Source organism: Rattus norvegicus, chromosome 6 (assembly GCF_021556685.1).
Source record: "Rattus norvegicus strain SHRSP/BbbUtx chromosome 6, alternate assembly SHRSP_T2T, whole genome shotgun sequence".
In the NCBI taxonomy this organism is placed as follows: Eukaryota; Metazoa; Chordata; class Mammalia; order Rodentia; family Muridae; genus Rattus; species Rattus norvegicus.
Window position 1 is genome coordinate 37,588,549 of NC_141539.1, and position 17,613 is coordinate 37,606,161.

A 17,613-nucleotide genomic window follows, 5' to 3' on the forward strand; every position below is an offset into this window, starting at 1 on the left:
CTGTTCCCATTTGCTTCCCAGTTAGGCCATAGGGAGCGACTCTCATCCTTGGCAGTTTGTTTCATAATTGGATTATTTTATGGGGGTCGAAGCCAATGCCACCATTGGTCTTAGGAGTCAGGGACAGGCCCGGGTGATCAGTAGGATAACTCAATTTAGACTTGGGATTTGAGAGACTACGTTTGGTTGTTTTCTAGGTAATTTACTCAAATACAAGGTAAAACAGCCTCCTCTGCAAACACACACACACACACACACACACACACACACACACACACACACACACACACACTACTGAGGGGAAGTAAACAATGTTTTCCCTAACTGCACACAGCCTACCAACTCCCTGGCCACTGCTCAACAGACTCGTTTGCCATTGTTCTTCATCCTGTATTAGAATTATATTCTTGTTGGAGCGGGAGGGATAACCAGGCCTCTTACAGAGCCACACGCTCACACTAACGTTCACCACTGCCTCTCCAAAGACCTAGCAGAAGCTGCCCTTATTCTCCCCTGTACATTTTAGATCAGGCCACATTCTTGAGCTCTTTTTCCTCTGGTCTAAATAAACCTTGGGGGCTCTCGCTCATCCACTTAGGCAGACAATGAAAAGACTCATCTCCACTGGGTTACTCTACTGAATATCAAGTGTTTCTGAGTGTATGAAAGGAAGGCTGGGGGCCTGAAGGAGCTCATTAAGAAGCTGTCCAGGCAAATACCAACCACTCAGCCCTCCAGAGGTTACCTCTGAGGCTTCAGAGTCAGCTCTACCCTACAAGCTACCCAGCCTCAGCTAGCTCTCAGTGTCCTCTTCCTCTTTCCCAGAGACAAACATAAAGAAGTGGTTAGCTATGGGGCTCGGACTGATACTGGATGGACTCCCACTTCAGCCCGCAGAACCCTGCTTATGGCTGTTGCTTACCTTCTGTAACTGATCGCCCATATGGGTGCGTACCCAGGTTTACTCAGCCTTGGGCACGCCCCTCCAAAAAATCCAGCCCAGCGGGAGGCCTGCGGCTTTGTACTCCGGACATTTTCAAATCATCTTGAAAATTCTTGACCACAGCAATGTTTCTGTTGAGACAGGAGTCAAAGGGAACTAAACAAGAGCCCAGTCCTAGGATAGCAGGTCACGAGTCACGCCGCTGCCGGAAGAATACACAGCGAGTTTCCAAGACAACGGAGAGCAAACCCAAAACACTTCATGATTTCCGTGGTTCTAGGTGGATCAGTCTGTCCTGAGGCCAGGAGATAAGAACCCCATTTCCCTCTTTAGACAGTCTGTAACTGCAGTCTGGGGGCTGCTTTGCACTTCTTCAGTCCCCCCTCCCCGTTTGGGAGCCCCTTGATATTGGGGGCCTTCGGAACCTCACATGGGAAGACAGACAAGTACTGATGTGGAGAGCTGGCTTGAAGCCCACAGTAGACTCAAACTTCTCCAGGGGTGGAGTTGACAGAGCACAGGCTGAGGTCTCAGATGACAGAGCTCTAGATGTGGGGAGGGTGTGAGGGAGTGGGGGCGCATGGGGGTAATGGGGGAGACTCACCGTGCCCCACCAGACAGGCTGTAGCCCCGTCCACATAAGAGAAAGTGCTTTTGTATTTTTTGAGAATTATGAAGAGGACTGAAAGTACACCAAGAAGTACATGCTCACGAGGGAAGATGAGAGAGCAGACTTTGACTTCTCGCCCATTTCAGAAACCCTGGGTTGTGAGACCAGGCAAGTCCTGTGCTACTCGTAGTCACAGAGGGTCCTCCCAGCATCAAAGGCACGAGGCCGTTCAGGGCATTGGGGCATTCATGAACAGCTTTTATCCTGGGGCTTTGAAGGGAGAACAGTAATTCCATGCTTAACCCAAAACATCTTGGGGTGGGGCCACAGCCTTTGAATACTTCTCAGGGTTCCCTGGGGGTTCCCGTGGCCGGGACTGGTGCATCACAGGCCTGTCTACCACCTGGCTCCGTCTTTTGTCAGAAGGAGCAACTGGCACCGGGGACAATCTGGTTTGACTTCCAGTCACTCGGAATCGTCCATAAGAGCGTGACTCACTCAAAGTCTGTGGCAAAGTGAGATCGCAGCCAACTTGACTTCTTTCCAAGATATCTTATCATAGGACCAGCAGCATCTCAGATGAAGTCTTTCTTAAGGAAACCTCTTCCTGTGTACTGGCTCCTAAACCAATGAAACGTTTAAATGGGTTGAAAGTTCACTAGTCACCTGGATTCATAACTCAGGTGGTTAAATTTGTCTAGGTGTTAATTTCCTTGTCTGATTAATAAGGACCATATAACTTATAATTGGTATTCTGTGCTCCTGGGAGGGGGAGGAGGGGAGACAGAGAGACAGAGAGAACAAATGTTAGAGTCTAATCTTGGCTTAGATTCCTCTATCAGTCAGCAAGACAGAATGTTCAGGTCCCACGGAATCAGCCGTCAACCATCAGCTCTGGTTTGAAATAGAGCAGAGAAGATATCCTGCCTGCTGGGCTTCTGTTCTTACAGACTTTTAAAGCCCAAAGACCAGTGCTCCCAAACAGTGTTGGAGCAGGAGGTATTGATGCTAAAACCAACTTATCTCCTAGATGAGGCATAACAAAGGTGTTATTTGTGTATCCATCCATCCATCCATCCACCTATCTATTATCTTTCTTGTCTTTCTCCTTTCTCTCTCTCTCTTTCTCTCTCTCATTGCTCTTGAGGACTCAAATCATATCTACTTGCTATTACTCATAGCTCTAAGCTAGAAGCCCAGCATAAGGTCAGTAAAGAGCAGATGACGAATGTATGGTAAAATAAAGGAACAAAACCTCACTCATTAAAACTACTGAAATCCCCTTGTAATGTTCTGAGGATGTGGTGAGCCCTGATCTACTTACTTCTCAGTGAATTAAACCAAGGGAATTAGTTAATAACTAAAATACCTTTAGACTTTTCTGTTAGTGAGAGCAAGAACACAGAAGGAAGATGACAGAACTCTTTGTGTCCCTGAGGCTCTGTGAGATCTCAGGCAGACACCCAGTCTCTCTGAGCCTCGGTTTTCTATCTCTTTTTCTAAAAAAATTATTTATTTATTTTTATTTATTTATATTTATACTGTCACTGTATTCAGACACAATTGCAGAGGGCATTAGATTTTATTACAGATGGTTGTGAGCCACCATGTGGTTGCTGGGAATTGAACTCAGGACCTCTGGAAGAGCAGTCAGTGCTCTTAACTGCTGAGCCGTCTCTCCAGCCCCGTTTTCTATCTCTTAAATGAGTCATTCAGGTTGAAAAATTTGGGGTGTCTCTGCCACTTGCAGTAGTGGGTTAAAAATAAAACTGAGGGCTGGAGAGATGGCTCAGTGGTTAAGAGCACTGACTGCTCTTCCAGAGGTCCTGAGTTCAATTCCCAGCAACCACATGGTGGCTCACAACCATCTGTAATGGGATCTGATGCCCTCTTCTGGTGTCTGAGGACAGCTACAGTGTACTTATATATAAGAAATAAATCTTTAAAAAAAAATAAAAAAAAAATAAAACTGATAGTATCTTACAGCGGGGAAATCCAGCTGTGAGATAATGGCCTTAACTTAGAAGTTGTTGGGCTGGAGAGATGGCTCAGCCGTTAAAGGCTCACAACCAAAAATATAAGAAGTTGTTACCCTCTACTTCCTCACTCTGTTTTCTACTCATTAACTTGATTACTCTTCCTTAGTTTTCCAAGAAGCAGTTGTAAAGACTGAGACTTATTCCAGGCCCTCTCTAAAAGTCTGTTAAACTCCTCGAGGCAGGGCAGGCCATTCACATCCACATGGCCCTCTATGGCAGCACAGACCACAAACATCTGCATAGACCACCATCATCTTTGGGGGTAGCATGAGTCACAAAGAGAACTCTTAAAGCTGTGATAAGGAGGCTGAGTGTAGCTCTCAATTAATGGCTTCTTGTGGGGATGTGGATGGAGAAGGACTCAGACTCAGTTTTCTTTAATGGGCTGCCACCAGGAGTTTGACCATGCTCTCGAGGACAACACAAACTGACAAACTGGTTGGTTCTTGGTTCTCTCTCTCTCTCTCTCTCTCTCTCTCTCTCTCTCTCTCTCTCTCTCCTTCCCTCCTCCCCTCCCTTTCCCTGCCCTTGCCCCTGCCCCTCCCCCTCCCCCTTCCTCTTTCTCTTCCTCCTCTTCCTCCTTCTCCTTATTCTTCTTTAGGGCATGAGGGAGGTGCCAAAGGTGGCGGGGCAGACCTGGAAGATCTGGGAAGTGAGTGCTCCTGGTTTATAATGTGAAATTTTCAATCAATAAAAACATTATGGAAAAGATATCATAAAAGAATGACATAGGAACACCTTTGTGAGGCCATTTCCTGACCTCCTGAAGTATCCCAGGAAACCCACAGGCATGGCCTTTCAAATCATTCTTGATGTAAAGAACTCATCTGAACCCTACTGTAGAGTAGCCAGAAACAACGACCATCAAGACATGACAGAGCATGTGGTTCATAAGGATCCTTTCCTTGAGCCTGACCCCTAAGCTCTGTGGTCCCAGTTGGGTGGCTTGGCTCAGGTTTGAGAGTGACTCTACCATGGCTCCAGGCGTAGAACCAATGTGTTCTCTAGGAGGTGTCCAGCCTCTTGGTACCACAATATGATACAAATATGCTGGGCCACATTCACAGCTCTCTTAGGACACAGGTGGTCCGAAGGCCACATGTTGGACACATACAGAAAGCTATTCCCCTCTAGTACCAGGATTCCCACTGGCATGTAAACTCTTGTCTCTCTAAGAAAGATACTCAGGATTTTGTACACTTAAGGAGGTCCCCAGACCATCAAGACCAAGGTCCTCAAACCAAAAGAACAGAAAAGTCCAACCCCACCTTGACGAGGTCCTGGAGGTCAGCAGACTCACTCTGAAGAGCACTCAGGCTGGCTCTAAAGAGATGGGAAGTCATGGGGATCAGCAATGTTTTGCAGCCAAGCCAGGGCAATCCCCCAAATTCCTCAAGGGGGGCAAGGCAGAAGGCTCCTGTGAGAACTGTACTTGTGAGGCCACTATTTACCAAGTGTACAGTAAAAGTGTCTAATTGGTAGGAAGAGCCCTCCAGGGCTGGCAACTACAGTAAAGCAAGGACATGAGAACCCACTGCTGTCTTCTTTCTCCACTCCCCAGAGTTACTTCAGTTCGGATGGATGGTAGCAGCAGATTGGGATCAGGCAGGAAGGGTGACAATAGCAGGAATCCCAGAGATGGGCCCTCAGGGGTCCTTGGGCACCACCCTCTGCCCCACACAACAAGTTTGCCAAGTGAGACAAAAGATTCCTCCAGTGCTGTAGATTATAATGTCCACTTTTAGAAATGAAACCAGAGAAGCAGTTTCCTGATTTTCTGCAATGTGAAAACACAACGCTCCTTGTTCAAAAAAGTAATGCAAATGTGAAGTCAACACCACCTAAACAGAGGATCACATGCTGGGGAAGTCAGCCCTGTCTGGGGGGGTCAGGTAAGTCATTCCCAGGGGAGTTTGCCCTCACTGTCTGAGAACAGGTTAATCATAAACATGCCTTCTGATCTGTGAAGGAGAAGGGGGTAGGGAAAGCGAAGAGAGGAGGAGAAGGCAGACAAAGACTCAACTAAAGTTCTTTCCCTCCATATTCAAGCTTCACTGTGTGTAACTAGATGTAACCTTCCTGGTATTTATATGGTAGCCATGTGACTAGGGCATCTTCCCTCCATCCTTCCCAACGATGAATGTTTTGAAATTTAACGGCCATTGCAAGGTATTAAGAAGGTAGGACCGTGGGCTGGAGAGATGGATCAGTGGTTAAGAGCACTGACCGCTCTTCCAGAGGTCCTGAGTTCAAATCCCAGCAACCACATGGTGGCTCACAACCATCTGTAATGAGACCTGATGCCCTCTTCTGGTGTGTCTGAAGACAGCTACAGTGTACACACATACATTAAATAAATAAATTAAAAAAAAAAGAAGGTAGGACTGTATACCAACTATAAAGGGCTTCTGGATTGTGAATAGGATTAAATGATGTCATCAGAGTAGAGTAATGATTGAATTACGGGTGGCTTTATGAGAAAGAAAATCTAAAAGATATGCATACATACACATATATTATTAACCTCCAGAACCAGAAGCCTTTTTGTCTTATAACTTACCCAGGCTTTGACAGTGCCCAATTAACCACAGAAACTAGACCAACTAACTCCAGCCTTGAAAGGTCAAGGAAGTTTGTCATAGAAATTGAATGATAGTTGTTGTCTCAAGTTCTGAAGCAACAGAAACTTGCCCCTCCCGGGCCCTAAAAGCCCAGAGAAAAAGCTACTACCTACAGAAAGAATCTTATCCTCTAGATTTCATGTTTTTTCTAAGGGAAAAAAATCATACACAATTCTTAGTGTACATTGTTATTATTCTATTTACTTATTTATTTTTTCTTTTCTTTTTTTCGGAGCTAGGGACTGAACCCAGGGCCTTGCGTTTGCTAGGCAAGCGCTCTACCACTGAGCTAAATCTCCAATCCCTCACCCACCACTTTTAAAAAGAAACTTTTTATCTACCCAGCTCAGGTTCTGCATCTTTAAACTCAAATAGCATTTTGACCCTTGACCTAGTGAAGGAGAGGCCTGACCAATCACAGCATGATTTGAAGAGGATGAGTCAGAATGAACCCGGCTGAGGTAGCCTGTTGCCAGCCAAAACCTGAAGTCACACTATACACAACCAACTCTGCCCTCTATAGCCAATTACCGTAGGGCAACCTTCCCACCTCATGATATTCCAAAATTTGCCCCAAATTTCTTCGAATTTAGAATCTGACACAGATGAATTGATCTGACATTCTATCTCAAAGTCACTTAGAAAGAAGCCAAGCCAAACCAAACCAAACCCCAAAACCCTTTAATGTGAACCAGGAACAGTCAAGTACCCCGCTCGCTAGTGACTACCCTTGCCAAAACACAGTCCAGATCTCATCGAGGTCAAGCATTACCAAAAGGTCAAAGTTCAAGGGCAGTTTTCTGAAAAGGTTGAAGTTGTGGCCAAGGTGGGCATGGAGAGATTTGCTTTGAGCAAGAAATTCCAGCTGGTGCTTTGCCCTGGTGATATAAATTTTTTTTCAATATGCCTTGACAAGAAAGTTAAAACAAGGGCCGTGAAGCCAACCAACCTGTCTAAGGGGATTTTCTTCAGCCTGTCCACTTCTGCAGTCTAATGAAGCTTCACTCCTCCCTCCCTGCTAGACAAACAAGTCTGTCCTGACTTAAAAGGATTAGCGAGCTCAGTTGCCTTGGAGTTAGTGAACTCCCCAGCAGACTCTGGGCTCTGACACTCACAGTCTGGCCGTCAAATGACCAAGCCAACCTCCCTTCTTCCTTTCCACTCTTTATGGTTGAGTCTGAGGATTTGCCTGGGCTGCAAAGAGACAGAAACTTGCGTTCTTAGTTTACAGATGAAACCCTTATATTCGGAGCCTAGTACATTTGCACCCTGCTCACAGGAGATTAACAGACAATTCTTTGTAGTGTATATGTCTGGATTTCTTACGGGTGGTCAACATCTCTACCGGGACTCACGCCACCCTGGCAAGTTACCAGTGCCCCTTCTGTCTATGAGTATGTCATGCAGGTGGGGCTGGCCAGTGCCCCTGCAGCTTTGTGCTCGGGCCAGCCGAGATCCTTGAGTTATGAGTCCATGAGTCATCAGACTGGCACCATGCCAGAGCAGCCTCTGCTGAACATTCAGGAGCACGTTGCTCTTAGGAAGAAAATCTGTTGGTCCCAGACCCTTCTACTGCACAGCGGAAGGATTCCATTTCTGCTGCCACTTGTCCTGGGACCTCCACGGCAGGCACTACTTTCCTGCATAAGCTGCCAAGTTCATCCGTGCAGTTCTCAGGGTCTCCAGTTTATCAAAGGCCCCCTGAGCCCCAGGAAGGATTCGGTGACTGTGTAGTCACTACGCAGCTGTGATGTGCTGGCTCCTGCACCAGATGCTGACGATGCCAAATAATGGGTGCCATACAATCCTCTGCGGACCTTAAGATTGAAAGGCTCTTCTATCCAAGTCTGACGGGATCATTTTTGTTTTATCTTATTATATTTTATTTTGCTAATTGTTATTATACCTTAAATGCCTATTTTTATTTTCCTAACTGGAGACAGGAAGGGGGTTTATCTGGATGGGGGGTTGGGTGGGAGGACCTAGAAGGAGTAAAGGGAGAAGAAACCATAATCAGTATATATTATGTGAGGGGGAAAAATCTATTTTTAATAAAAGGAAAATAAAAGCAAAAAGAAAGATCTTCCAAATAAAGAGTTTTCACGGTGACACAGTCACAGACTCAGCTAAATTTCTCCCATTTCCACTTCACACTTAAGGTACTGAGAGGAATCCACTCATAGGTTGGCACGCAAGGCTGTCTGAGGACTTCGAATGAACTAGGCACCGTGCCAACATTTCACGTTTAATCTTTGAAATTATTTTACAAATAAAAAGGCTGAGGCAATCATGTATAAAATATAATTGACCCTGGAGGGTCGGCAGATGGCTCTGCAGTTAAGGGTTGGATTGGAGGACTGGAGTTCTGACCCCAGAAGTCAGGTGCGGTTACCATAAAGCCCAGCACTGAGGGGAGCCTAAATAGAATCTCTGAGGCCTGCTGGCTGCTAGACTAGCTAAATAAAAAATTTACATAAACAAACAAATAAAGCTCTAGGGTCAGTAAAAGAACCCACATCGAACAAATAAAATGGAGATAAAGATATTTGATACCCAGCATCCTTTTCTGATGCACAGAGGCCCACCCACACACCTGCATACACCTCACACATACACATGCACACACACATGCCCCCCACACACACATACTCACCAATTAGCCCAAGATGCCCAGGCTGTCCATGACAGAGATGGTGCAGGCCTTTTGTCTGTGAGCTTCGGCTTTCCAGATACCCCCTACTATCCATGCTGCTGTGGAAGATGAAGGGACACAGTGAGCTCCCTGTGCATACAGAAGGGAGGTGCCCCCCCTCTCCTACCCTACTCTTCTGCCCCTCACTTGATGGATCTCTTTCATCATCAGCCGAGGACGAAAGGGATAATAGAAATGGAGGGGATGGTGACGTGTGCCTGTGACCTCAGCCACTGCTATCACAGGCCTCCCCCTGCACCCCACTCGTGATCCTGCAGATCCTTCTGGATGCTCTGTGTTTACTTTTGGTTGCTATGTCGCCCAGAGGCATCAGATCACAGCAAAGCCTGGGAGAAAATGCCTGGCTCGCTCTGCCAGGTTTGCCCTTTTCCCTTTTGAATTGCTTGTGCATTTGCTGCATTTTTGCCTTGGGTTAGTCTGTCGGATTCAGCCGGGAACCATCTGTACACCACACAGATTTTATCATCACTCAAACGGTTAAAACTCTGAACAATTCCTCTGGGGCCCAACTAAACCCAGAGAGAATCCAGGCCAGCTATTAGGTTCATGTTACCTTCTTTACGTCCTTGGGGGTCTCCATTTGGCCAACTCCAGACATCCTTGGGTGGAATTCGTAGTCATGTGAACGCACGATGCAAAGGAAAGGACAGGCATGGCTCTCCCCATTTCCAGAGTCTGCCTGCGTATGCGATCCCATATCCACGCCTTCCATATTTGGCTATTGCTGAAGAGTGTATATTTTACAAGTGCTTTTTTTTTTTTTTAAGCGCTCATATAAATAATACTTTGTATACTGTCAGGGATCCACGTAAAACCTTTCTGCTATTCAAATAGCACGTGCGTTCTTGCATCCCTTTGAGGTGCTTCTAGAAGGTTTTAGTTGTTTATCCAAAGGTCAAACAAGCTCTGGAACAAAATGGAACGGATCAAACTCACTTCTTGTAACACTTGATTCTTACCTTTTCAGGACTGAAGAGAGAAGCGAACTCCCAACTTGCAAACCAGTAAACAGAGATGAGTCCTGAAAGCCAGAGGCTTGCTTCCCCTGGCCCTTCTGAAATGGAGAGACAGGCTTCCGTTCTGCCAAACTGCCAACAAAGGACTCACACCTTTGCTCACCTTCCTCTGAAACTTGAGGCTAAGCCCACAGTGTGACAGACTGAGTACACGCAGCCACCCAGGTGATCCTGTGGAGGTGGCTCTCAGCCCTGGAAACGCGTTGCTGCTGTCTGGTTCAGGAGCTTTGCCACCTCCTCCCAGAGACCTGGCTGGGTTGATGGCATCATGCACTTTTGCTGGGGGGGCGAGGAGGTTTCAGAGAAGAAGGCCTTTTCTCCAATGGTATTGTCAGCGAGCAAAGCCCGGCCTGAACACAGAACTGATTTAGGCTGTAGATATAGCTCAATTGTAGAGCACGTGCTTAGCACGCAGGCATCAGGCCCTGGGCTCAGTCTCCAGCAGAGCAATATGGCAGCTGTACTGGTGATGCTGGTGGCAGTGGCGGTGGTGCTGGTGGTGGTGCTGGTGGTGGTGCTGGTGGCGGTGGTGCTGGTGATAGAACTAGGGAGACAGACAATTGGCAAAGTTCTTTCTGTACAATGATTAGGGCCTGAGTTCAGTCTTCAGAATCTATGGACAGGCAGGGGCGGCACACAGCTTTAATCCCAGCAATAGAAGCCCTAACTAGGACACCCGGGAAAGTCCTTGCTTCAGAGACTCTATTCTTATCCACAAAAATCGAGGCCTCTCTCTATGACCTGAACCTGGAATAATAATCGGATACAGGAAGTAAGGGCAGCGGTCATCGCCAAAGATATTCGGCTCACGATATGTAGGAAACCAAACTCAGTACTGCCTTCTTATCCCCTTTACCTGGATCTGCTCATTTGGTTCTTATTTGTGGCTTAAATAATGGCATTGACATTCTCAAAGTTACTTATGCCAAGGTCCTGAGGTTGCCATGGTGACTCCCACTAAGATTCTCACAGCTTCTCCTTCCTGCCTCCCATCTGCTTTACCTTCCAATGTCCAGTTCCTCATTTCTAATGGACCGTGGTAAAGTTTTCCTCAAGATCTCACACACACACACACACACACACCTGTCCTCAACACTCCGGTCAGTTTTACCTTTCTCAAATCATAATCCCGACACAGATTGTTGTCCTGAAGCCAGACAGCCTTAGGTTCCAGTCTCTAGGACTTTTGTGACCACGAACACACTTGATTTCTGCCTTGTGAGAAAGCTCTTGCGCCAGAAAACACAGCTCGACCGTGCCTGAATTCCTGATTTATAGAAAACTCTGAGGCAATGAATGGTTTTCTAAGCCACTGAGCTTTGCAATGATTTGCTATGTAATCACAGATATTAATATAAGAATTAAATAAAATCGTAAACAAAGGGCTTGGAATAACACTTGGTGCATAGTCAATCAACCTTGGCTAATATTATTATTGTTGCTTACCTAGACGTACATAATACTAGATGGAATAGTCTTAATGAGAGAGGAGATGAAGTCTATTTATCTACTGCATGCCAAACTCTTCACAAAGTACTTAACCCAGGGTCTCTCAGCTAGTATTTTGTTGACTACAAGGTTAAACAAGATGGACTGTTGACATAGCTCAGTTGGTAGGGTGCTTGCCTAGCATGCATAACGTCTAAGGTCCAAACACCATATAAACAGCGCATGGTAGAACATGCATATTTGTAATCCCAGCACTCAAAAGGTAGAGGCAGGAAGATCACAAGTTCAAGCTGATCCTCCACTATATAGCTACTTCAAGGCTAGCCTGGGCTATAGGAGACCCTGTCTCAAAGGGTAGAGGGAGAATGAATAGGGAAGAATGAATTGAGTCCTCTAGACTCTTATGTGGGCCGTTGAGGGTTAGGGACATAGTCTGGTTACCCAGGTTCTTTCTCTAGCCTGAAGGTGAACCAAGGGATGTGGTAAATATCCAAGAAACTGAGGCACAAGGTACATCTGAGTATTCATTGCTTTACTGATCCGAGATGTGTTACCCAGGAGCACAGTTTTTACAAAACCAGCCCAGGTCTGCACTGCATTCTTGGAAGACACAGAGAAAGCATTGAAATAATCAGTAACCACCTTCTTCCCTGGCCTGCCAGGCACATTCTGAGCTGTGGATGGGAGGGGAGAGCACAGGATTGAATGAAGAAATATTTGCCAGAGGGGCTATACACACAGTTCCCACCCCAAAGAGACCACGCCTAACGAGTAACAAAGAAACCATCCATACATGTCATCAAATCATTAATAGCCCAGTTGCCCACCCTCCCCCTCACTATTCCTTCCACTTACACTTCACCCACTCAAATGACTTCCTCTATGACATCTTCCCTAATGTTCGAGATAAATGTTGGAACCGCTGCCCTGAGCGCGTCCCCACCTAACCGAGGATGCTCGCTCCCGGTGAGGGCATGGCTACCCTTGCCTGAGCCAGAAGCTGTGACCTAGTTCCTGAAGGGCAAGGATTGCTCTTGTAATGCCCATCTCATCGGACTAACAGAATAGATGCTGATACAGAACAAAGTGTTCTGTTTCCTCTCTGTGCTCCCCAGGGAAGGAAGTCATGCAGGACATATCAGAAGTCTGCAGAAGTTGGTCCACTTTAATGTGAAAGTTGCTTGCCCACTCTCCATTATCCCAAGCCACACACACCCTCCAAGCGTGGTCCCTGACCTCACAGCACCAATGTCATTTAGGGCTCCATCAGAAACTCTCGTTTCTCACACCCCCACTAAGACCGACTGGATCAGAAACTCTGAGGCGACCATTAGCGGCGATCTGCGTTTTAACCAGATCACCACATGATTCCTGTCACACAAATTCTAAAATCCCCATTTTGAGTCTACTAAGATACATGTGGAAAAGACCTTCCAATGCAGACTGAATTAAAATTAAGATTAAAGAATTCTAGACAACGCCCCTTACTGTAAAATGTCCAGGATCAATGAAAACGCCCCCCACCCCACTATTTTTCCGAAAAACAGTTCAACTGGCTGTTAAATGAACTCGACGCGTTTATTTTAAATGTGCAAAATGAATTTTCATATCCTAAGAATAACACCAGATGTTTTACCTTTCTTTCCTAATTGATTTTCCAGCCTACAGCAATCCATCTTTATATTTTCCAGTCGGGTCCTGGTGTAAGGAAAGAGTGCATTCTGGCGGGAATACTGTAGTAAGTGCCCTGAATCTTAAAACAAGTGTGATTTGGGCTGCCGTGCAATATCTGTGTGTTGGTCTTCCCCCAAACACGGACAAACAGCCTTGGGTACCAGGCAGCTCTGCACTGGCAGGAAGTCCAGAATGGGCCTTTTCAGGAGACGGGGTCTCCAGGCTCTCAGACAGCAGGCTGCAGAGCTCAGTTCTGGGCATTTGGCCCAAGCCTGAGTTCTTCCCCAACAGAGAGTTCCTGCACTCCCTGGTACGGGAGGACTCTGACTCTGAGATGTGCAAGTAAACACGGTTTTTCATTGGGAAGACTTCTCTCTAAAATGAAAAGAAATGAACTGTGGGATAAAGAGGAATGGTGTTGGACGGGGAAGGAGCAAGTTTTGCCCAAAGAAGTAGCCACCCAGGGTGGACCCAGCCTCTGCACTCCTGGCAGAGCCCAAACAAACCCCTACTGTTGGCCTATGGGCCCTGGCGCTGCGGAGCTAGAGGCTGGCTCCTAAATGCTTAAATGGGTGAAAGGTCACCACAGACAGGTTTTTCTGAGCTCACAAAAAGTGCTTCAGTGTCTGAGGGAAGACAGGAAAACAGAAGCCTCTTCTTTGAAGCATACGACTTCAAAGGAGGCCTCCCCAGCTTGGACCCAGGGGGTGGAGGGTGGGGGTGAGGCGCGGAGAGGGTGGCAACCCAGCTCGAAGAACCCAGAAAGCAATGCTGCCAAAAGCAAAAACACAGCCCTGAAGTAGACCGGAGAGGTTGGCACCCTTCCCTGGAAGCTTCTTGGAGCTGGCAGGTTTGAGCCCTCCCGTCTACAGCAGGGTTTTAATGTGGTCTCCTAAGACCAAACCAGCCTGTCTAGCCAGAGTACACTGCAGAAGGAAGCCTGTCTGAAATTAGGGGGCCTCAATACTGAATCTCAAATTCAAGTCTCAAAGTCTGCTCTAGTCACCCAGGGCCCTTTCTGGTCCTTAGAGGAAGGCATCATGGGTTTCTTTGTAAACATTCAGGCAAAAGTTCTGTAATTAAAGAGCCAGCTCCTTATTTCAACTCCCTCCCAAAGCTTCCACTCAAGAACGCCACACACATCCCTTCCCCAGAGATACCAGCTTAGTTTCTGGGAGTATTTTTGTTTGTTTTTGAGACAGGGTTTCTCTGTAGTCCCGGAACACACTCCATAGACCCTTGAACTCTGAGATTCGCCCACCTCTGCTGGATCGAAGGCATCCACCACCACTACCCCACCACTACCGGGCTATACCCCACCACTTAATTCCTAGCCTGGTCCTGCATGCGATTAACCACCCCTAAAAACATTTTAAAAAAAAGTCATCTAGGTTTAATGTTCTTGTTGTCAAAGTGAGACAAGCAGCACCCCAGAATAAACCTCAGATACTTTTTAAAAGACCTACAGATGAAGTCAAACCAAGATCTTTGGCCTCATGTAATAGGACTAAATGCACAATAATCAGTACACTCTGGGTGTCTGGTTGACAAGCTTATCCGCCTCAGGGAATCGGACAGGAATAACCTGGCCTCTTGGGGTCACCCAACCCCTAAAAGGTGCTAGGTTCATTGACCATATTTACCATATAGAAGCAGTTACTTCCAGAAAGGGTCTCTTCCCTTACCCCCCACTTCAGACGTTTTCTATGACACTATTAAGCCACAGGAGCCGTTTATAAATGTCATCATCATAGTCTTTTAATATTTTACATAAAAAACTGTATACACAGCTTATAGAACTTTTATGTAAACATCATAAGCTCACCACTTTGTCATCTGTCAGTTTATTTAAAAAAAAATAAAACAAAAACAAAACAAGACAATTTAGTAGAAGTACCACTGGGCTGGGAAAGGAGGGAATAAGGAAGAGGAAGCTTTGCTCTGCACAGAGAATGTACAGAAAATTTCACATAGATGAAGAGACTTGTCTTGTGGGGAGAGGGAGGGAGGTTTAAATAGACCCCAATACGTGTTGCCTTCCTTTACCAAAACTGTGTGTATGCTACACAAATTTTTAAAAAGTCACATGGTTGACATTTTTTTCAAGAAAACAAAGCAAAAATTAGAATCTTTTTTGTAATCTCCTTAAAGTCATCATAGTTTGTTTTAAAAAAAAAACATCAGAAGTAGATGAGGTTACAGCATACAAGTGTGGTCAAAATGCTGCCTTATGCAAATGACAAGTGCACTGGGTGTCAAACAATGGGACAATTGTGCAAAGAATTCTTTCATCAACAACAAAAAAAGCTTCAGCCTTTAAATAAATTCAGCAACAATAGTCTCTCGACTGAACAATGTTCACTTGTAGGACAGGCACAAAGTTCGCTTATGGCAAAAGTGACCCCACAGCACACCCTGGATCCTCTGCAGGTGGCTGGAAAGGAGGTTCGCTGGGGCTTGGCCCAGGAGACACTGTGTCTGGGAGCTGCTTCCTCTCAACCTCAAGTCAGTTGCAAATGTCTTCCCAGGGTGTGGAAAGATGGCCGAGTCCAGTTCATGCTTGGATGGGTGGGCTCCTGACCCAGCCTGGGAAGAGTTGCTCATGGGCCCTGGTCACACCACTCACCACTAAACAATACCATTCTGCCTCCGAAAATAAAATCTGTATTTATGTAACATCCCCATCCTCCCCAGCCCTCCCCTCCCGTGATTCCAGGGGGTCTATGTTACAGACATGGAGCAACAGTAGTGGCTTGCTGGTTACAAGCGAACATCTGCTGGGGCTCAACCACTCTGCATGCCCCTGGGGAAACCAGAGGCGGGGGTGGGGCAGGAGTGGGGTAGGGGTGTAGGGAGTCGTACACACACACAACCACACTTCGAGGCCTGGCTCTTTAGAAAAGGACGCTCAGGAACCCCTTGGCACTCAGCAGGGCGCCCAGGCCTGTGCCACACAGCTGGACACACACAGACACTGGGAAGGGGGGAGCTCGGTGCCCACGCTAATATTCAGCGTGACCAGCCAGAGCCACCAGCAGATGTCAGGCAGTCTGGTGGTGTCCTCGGGGGCACGGGTCTCCCTTTCTCCCGGTTAGTGGGCGACCGGGCCAAGGAGGGGGAGCCACGCTGGCAAGGGCGTGAGGCAGGGCGCGGCCTTCATAGCACCTTGCAGCAGTTGATGCAGCCATTCTGGGATCCGTAGCGCTTCTGCAGCGCGGCGCGCGTGGCCGTCTCGAAAACCTCGCGCACGCCCTCCTTGGTCTTGGCCGAGCACTCGAGGTAGTCATAGGCTTGGATGCGCACCGCCATGGCGCGGCCGTCATCCGTGCGCACTGGCTCCTGCTTCATGCGGGCCAGCTCCGTGCGGACATGCTCATCGCTGCGCAGGTCTTTTTTGTTGGCCACCAAGATGATGGGCACATTGGGGCAGAAGTGCTTTACCTCGGGCACCCACTTCTCGGGGATGTTCTCGAGAGAGTCCGGGCTGTCTACCGAGAAGCACATAAGGATGACGTCGGTGTCCGGGTAGGAGAGCGGCCGTAAACGATCGTAGTCCTCCTGGCCCGCCGTGTCCCACAGCGCCAGCTCCACCTGCTTGCCGTCCACCTCGATGTCCGCCACATAGTTCTCGAACACGGTGGGCACGTACACTTCGGGGAACTCGTCCTTACTGAACACGATCAGCAGGCACGTCTTGCCGCACGCGCCGTCGCCCACCACCACCAGCTTCTTGCGGATGGCCGCCATGAGCTCGCCGGGCGCGGGCAGCAGGAGGGGCCCGCGAGCGCCTCGCCGCCGTCCCGCTCCCTGCTTGCCGCTTCCCGCTCTCCCGCGACCGCGCGATGCGGGCTAGGCACGCTAACTGCACCTGGACCCCGCGGTGGAGCGTTCTCTCGGGGCGCTCCGGCTGCCGCGGCAGGGGCGCAGGGGCATACGATGCACGGAGTGTCGCCGCGCTGCTGCCGGGTAGTGTTCTCGGCTGTCCCGGAGTCGCGCTGCTTTGTGCGAGTCGATGGCTGATTTTGCGGACCCGGCCTAGCTTCTTTCCCGGGGCGGGTTCTTCTCCAGACCTAGGGTACAGGGGCGCAGACGACGACAAGCGGACTGCGGTGGCAGATGCGGGCTGCGGCCCTAGCGCCCGCTATTTAAAGAGTCCGGCCACTTTCTTAATATAGCCACCCAATGGGAAGCCACAGGGCTGAGCTCATCGCTGCGGAGCTTAGCTCCGATTGGCCGACGGCTGCAGTCCGAAGGCGGGTTCCCGTCAGCTTGATTGACAGCCCTGTCCGCCGGGCTGGGAGAGGCGGTTACTGTGGAGTCTGCGCAGCGACCGCCGGGTAGGGTTGTGTAGCAGCCGGGTCTCCGCCTTCGTAGCAGCCTCTCTGAGCGCGACACTGTGGATCAGGCAGCCTGGAGCCCTCCGGGTCTGGGCGGGCAGTTCCGAGACGAGCTACACTTTTGTGGGGCGTTGGCTGCTCCCACAGCTTCATATTTATCTAGCTTCGGATCGAACTCCCGATCAAACATGGGGGGAGGGGCAGCGCCTTT

The 17,613-nt window shown here is 48.1% G+C and overlaps 1 protein-coding gene and 2 long non-coding RNA genes across 10 annotated transcripts in view; all 3 read right to left on the reverse strand.

Annotated features, from left to right (window-relative positions):
* Positions 1–1,101, reverse strand: part of LOC120103508 (uncharacterized) — a 32,187-nt gene extending 31,086 nt beyond the window's left edge. For all 6 annotated transcript variants that reach the window (XR_015622265.1, XR_015622264.1, XR_015622262.1 and 3 more), the window contains exon 1: positions 923–1,101. This is a non-coding gene — a long non-coding RNA (uncharacterized LOC120103508). The remainder of the gene's footprint in view (positions 1–922) is intronic.
* A 5,779-nt stretch (positions 1,102–6,880) lies between these two features.
* On the reverse strand, positions 6,881–13,320 carry LOC148005137 (uncharacterized). Of its 3 annotated transcripts, none has more exons than XR_015622254.1 (6): positions 13,028–13,320; positions 11,054–11,209; positions 10,046–10,486; positions 9,480–9,832; positions 8,867–8,961; positions 6,881–8,195 (listed from the first exon to the last, which is right to left on the reverse strand). It is a non-coding gene; the product is annotated as an uncharacterized LOC148005137 (long non-coding RNA). The 3 variants fall into 3 exon arrangements; XR_015622252.1 differs by having other exon boundaries at positions 8,867–8,964; XR_015622253.1 differs by lacking the exons at positions 10,046–10,486; positions 11,054–11,209 and having other exon boundaries at positions 8,867–8,964; positions 13,028–13,242.
* Positions 13,321–14,920: 1,600 nt separating this feature from the next.
* Positions 14,921–17,095, reverse strand: Rhob (ras homolog family member B). The gene has a single exon (NM_022542.2). It carries the CDS (start codon positions 16,810–16,812, stop codon positions 16,222–16,224), a length of 591 nt encoding a protein of 196 aa, NP_071987.1. The 5' UTR covers positions 16,813–17,095; the 3' UTR covers positions 14,921–16,221.
* Between the last annotated feature and the right edge of the window lie 518 nt (positions 17,096–17,613).

Coding starts and splice junctions, on each gene's coding strand:
- Rhob (NM_022542.2), bottom strand. CDS start 16,812: ATGGCGGCCATCCGCAAGAAGCTGGTGGTGGTGGGCGACGGCGCGTGC.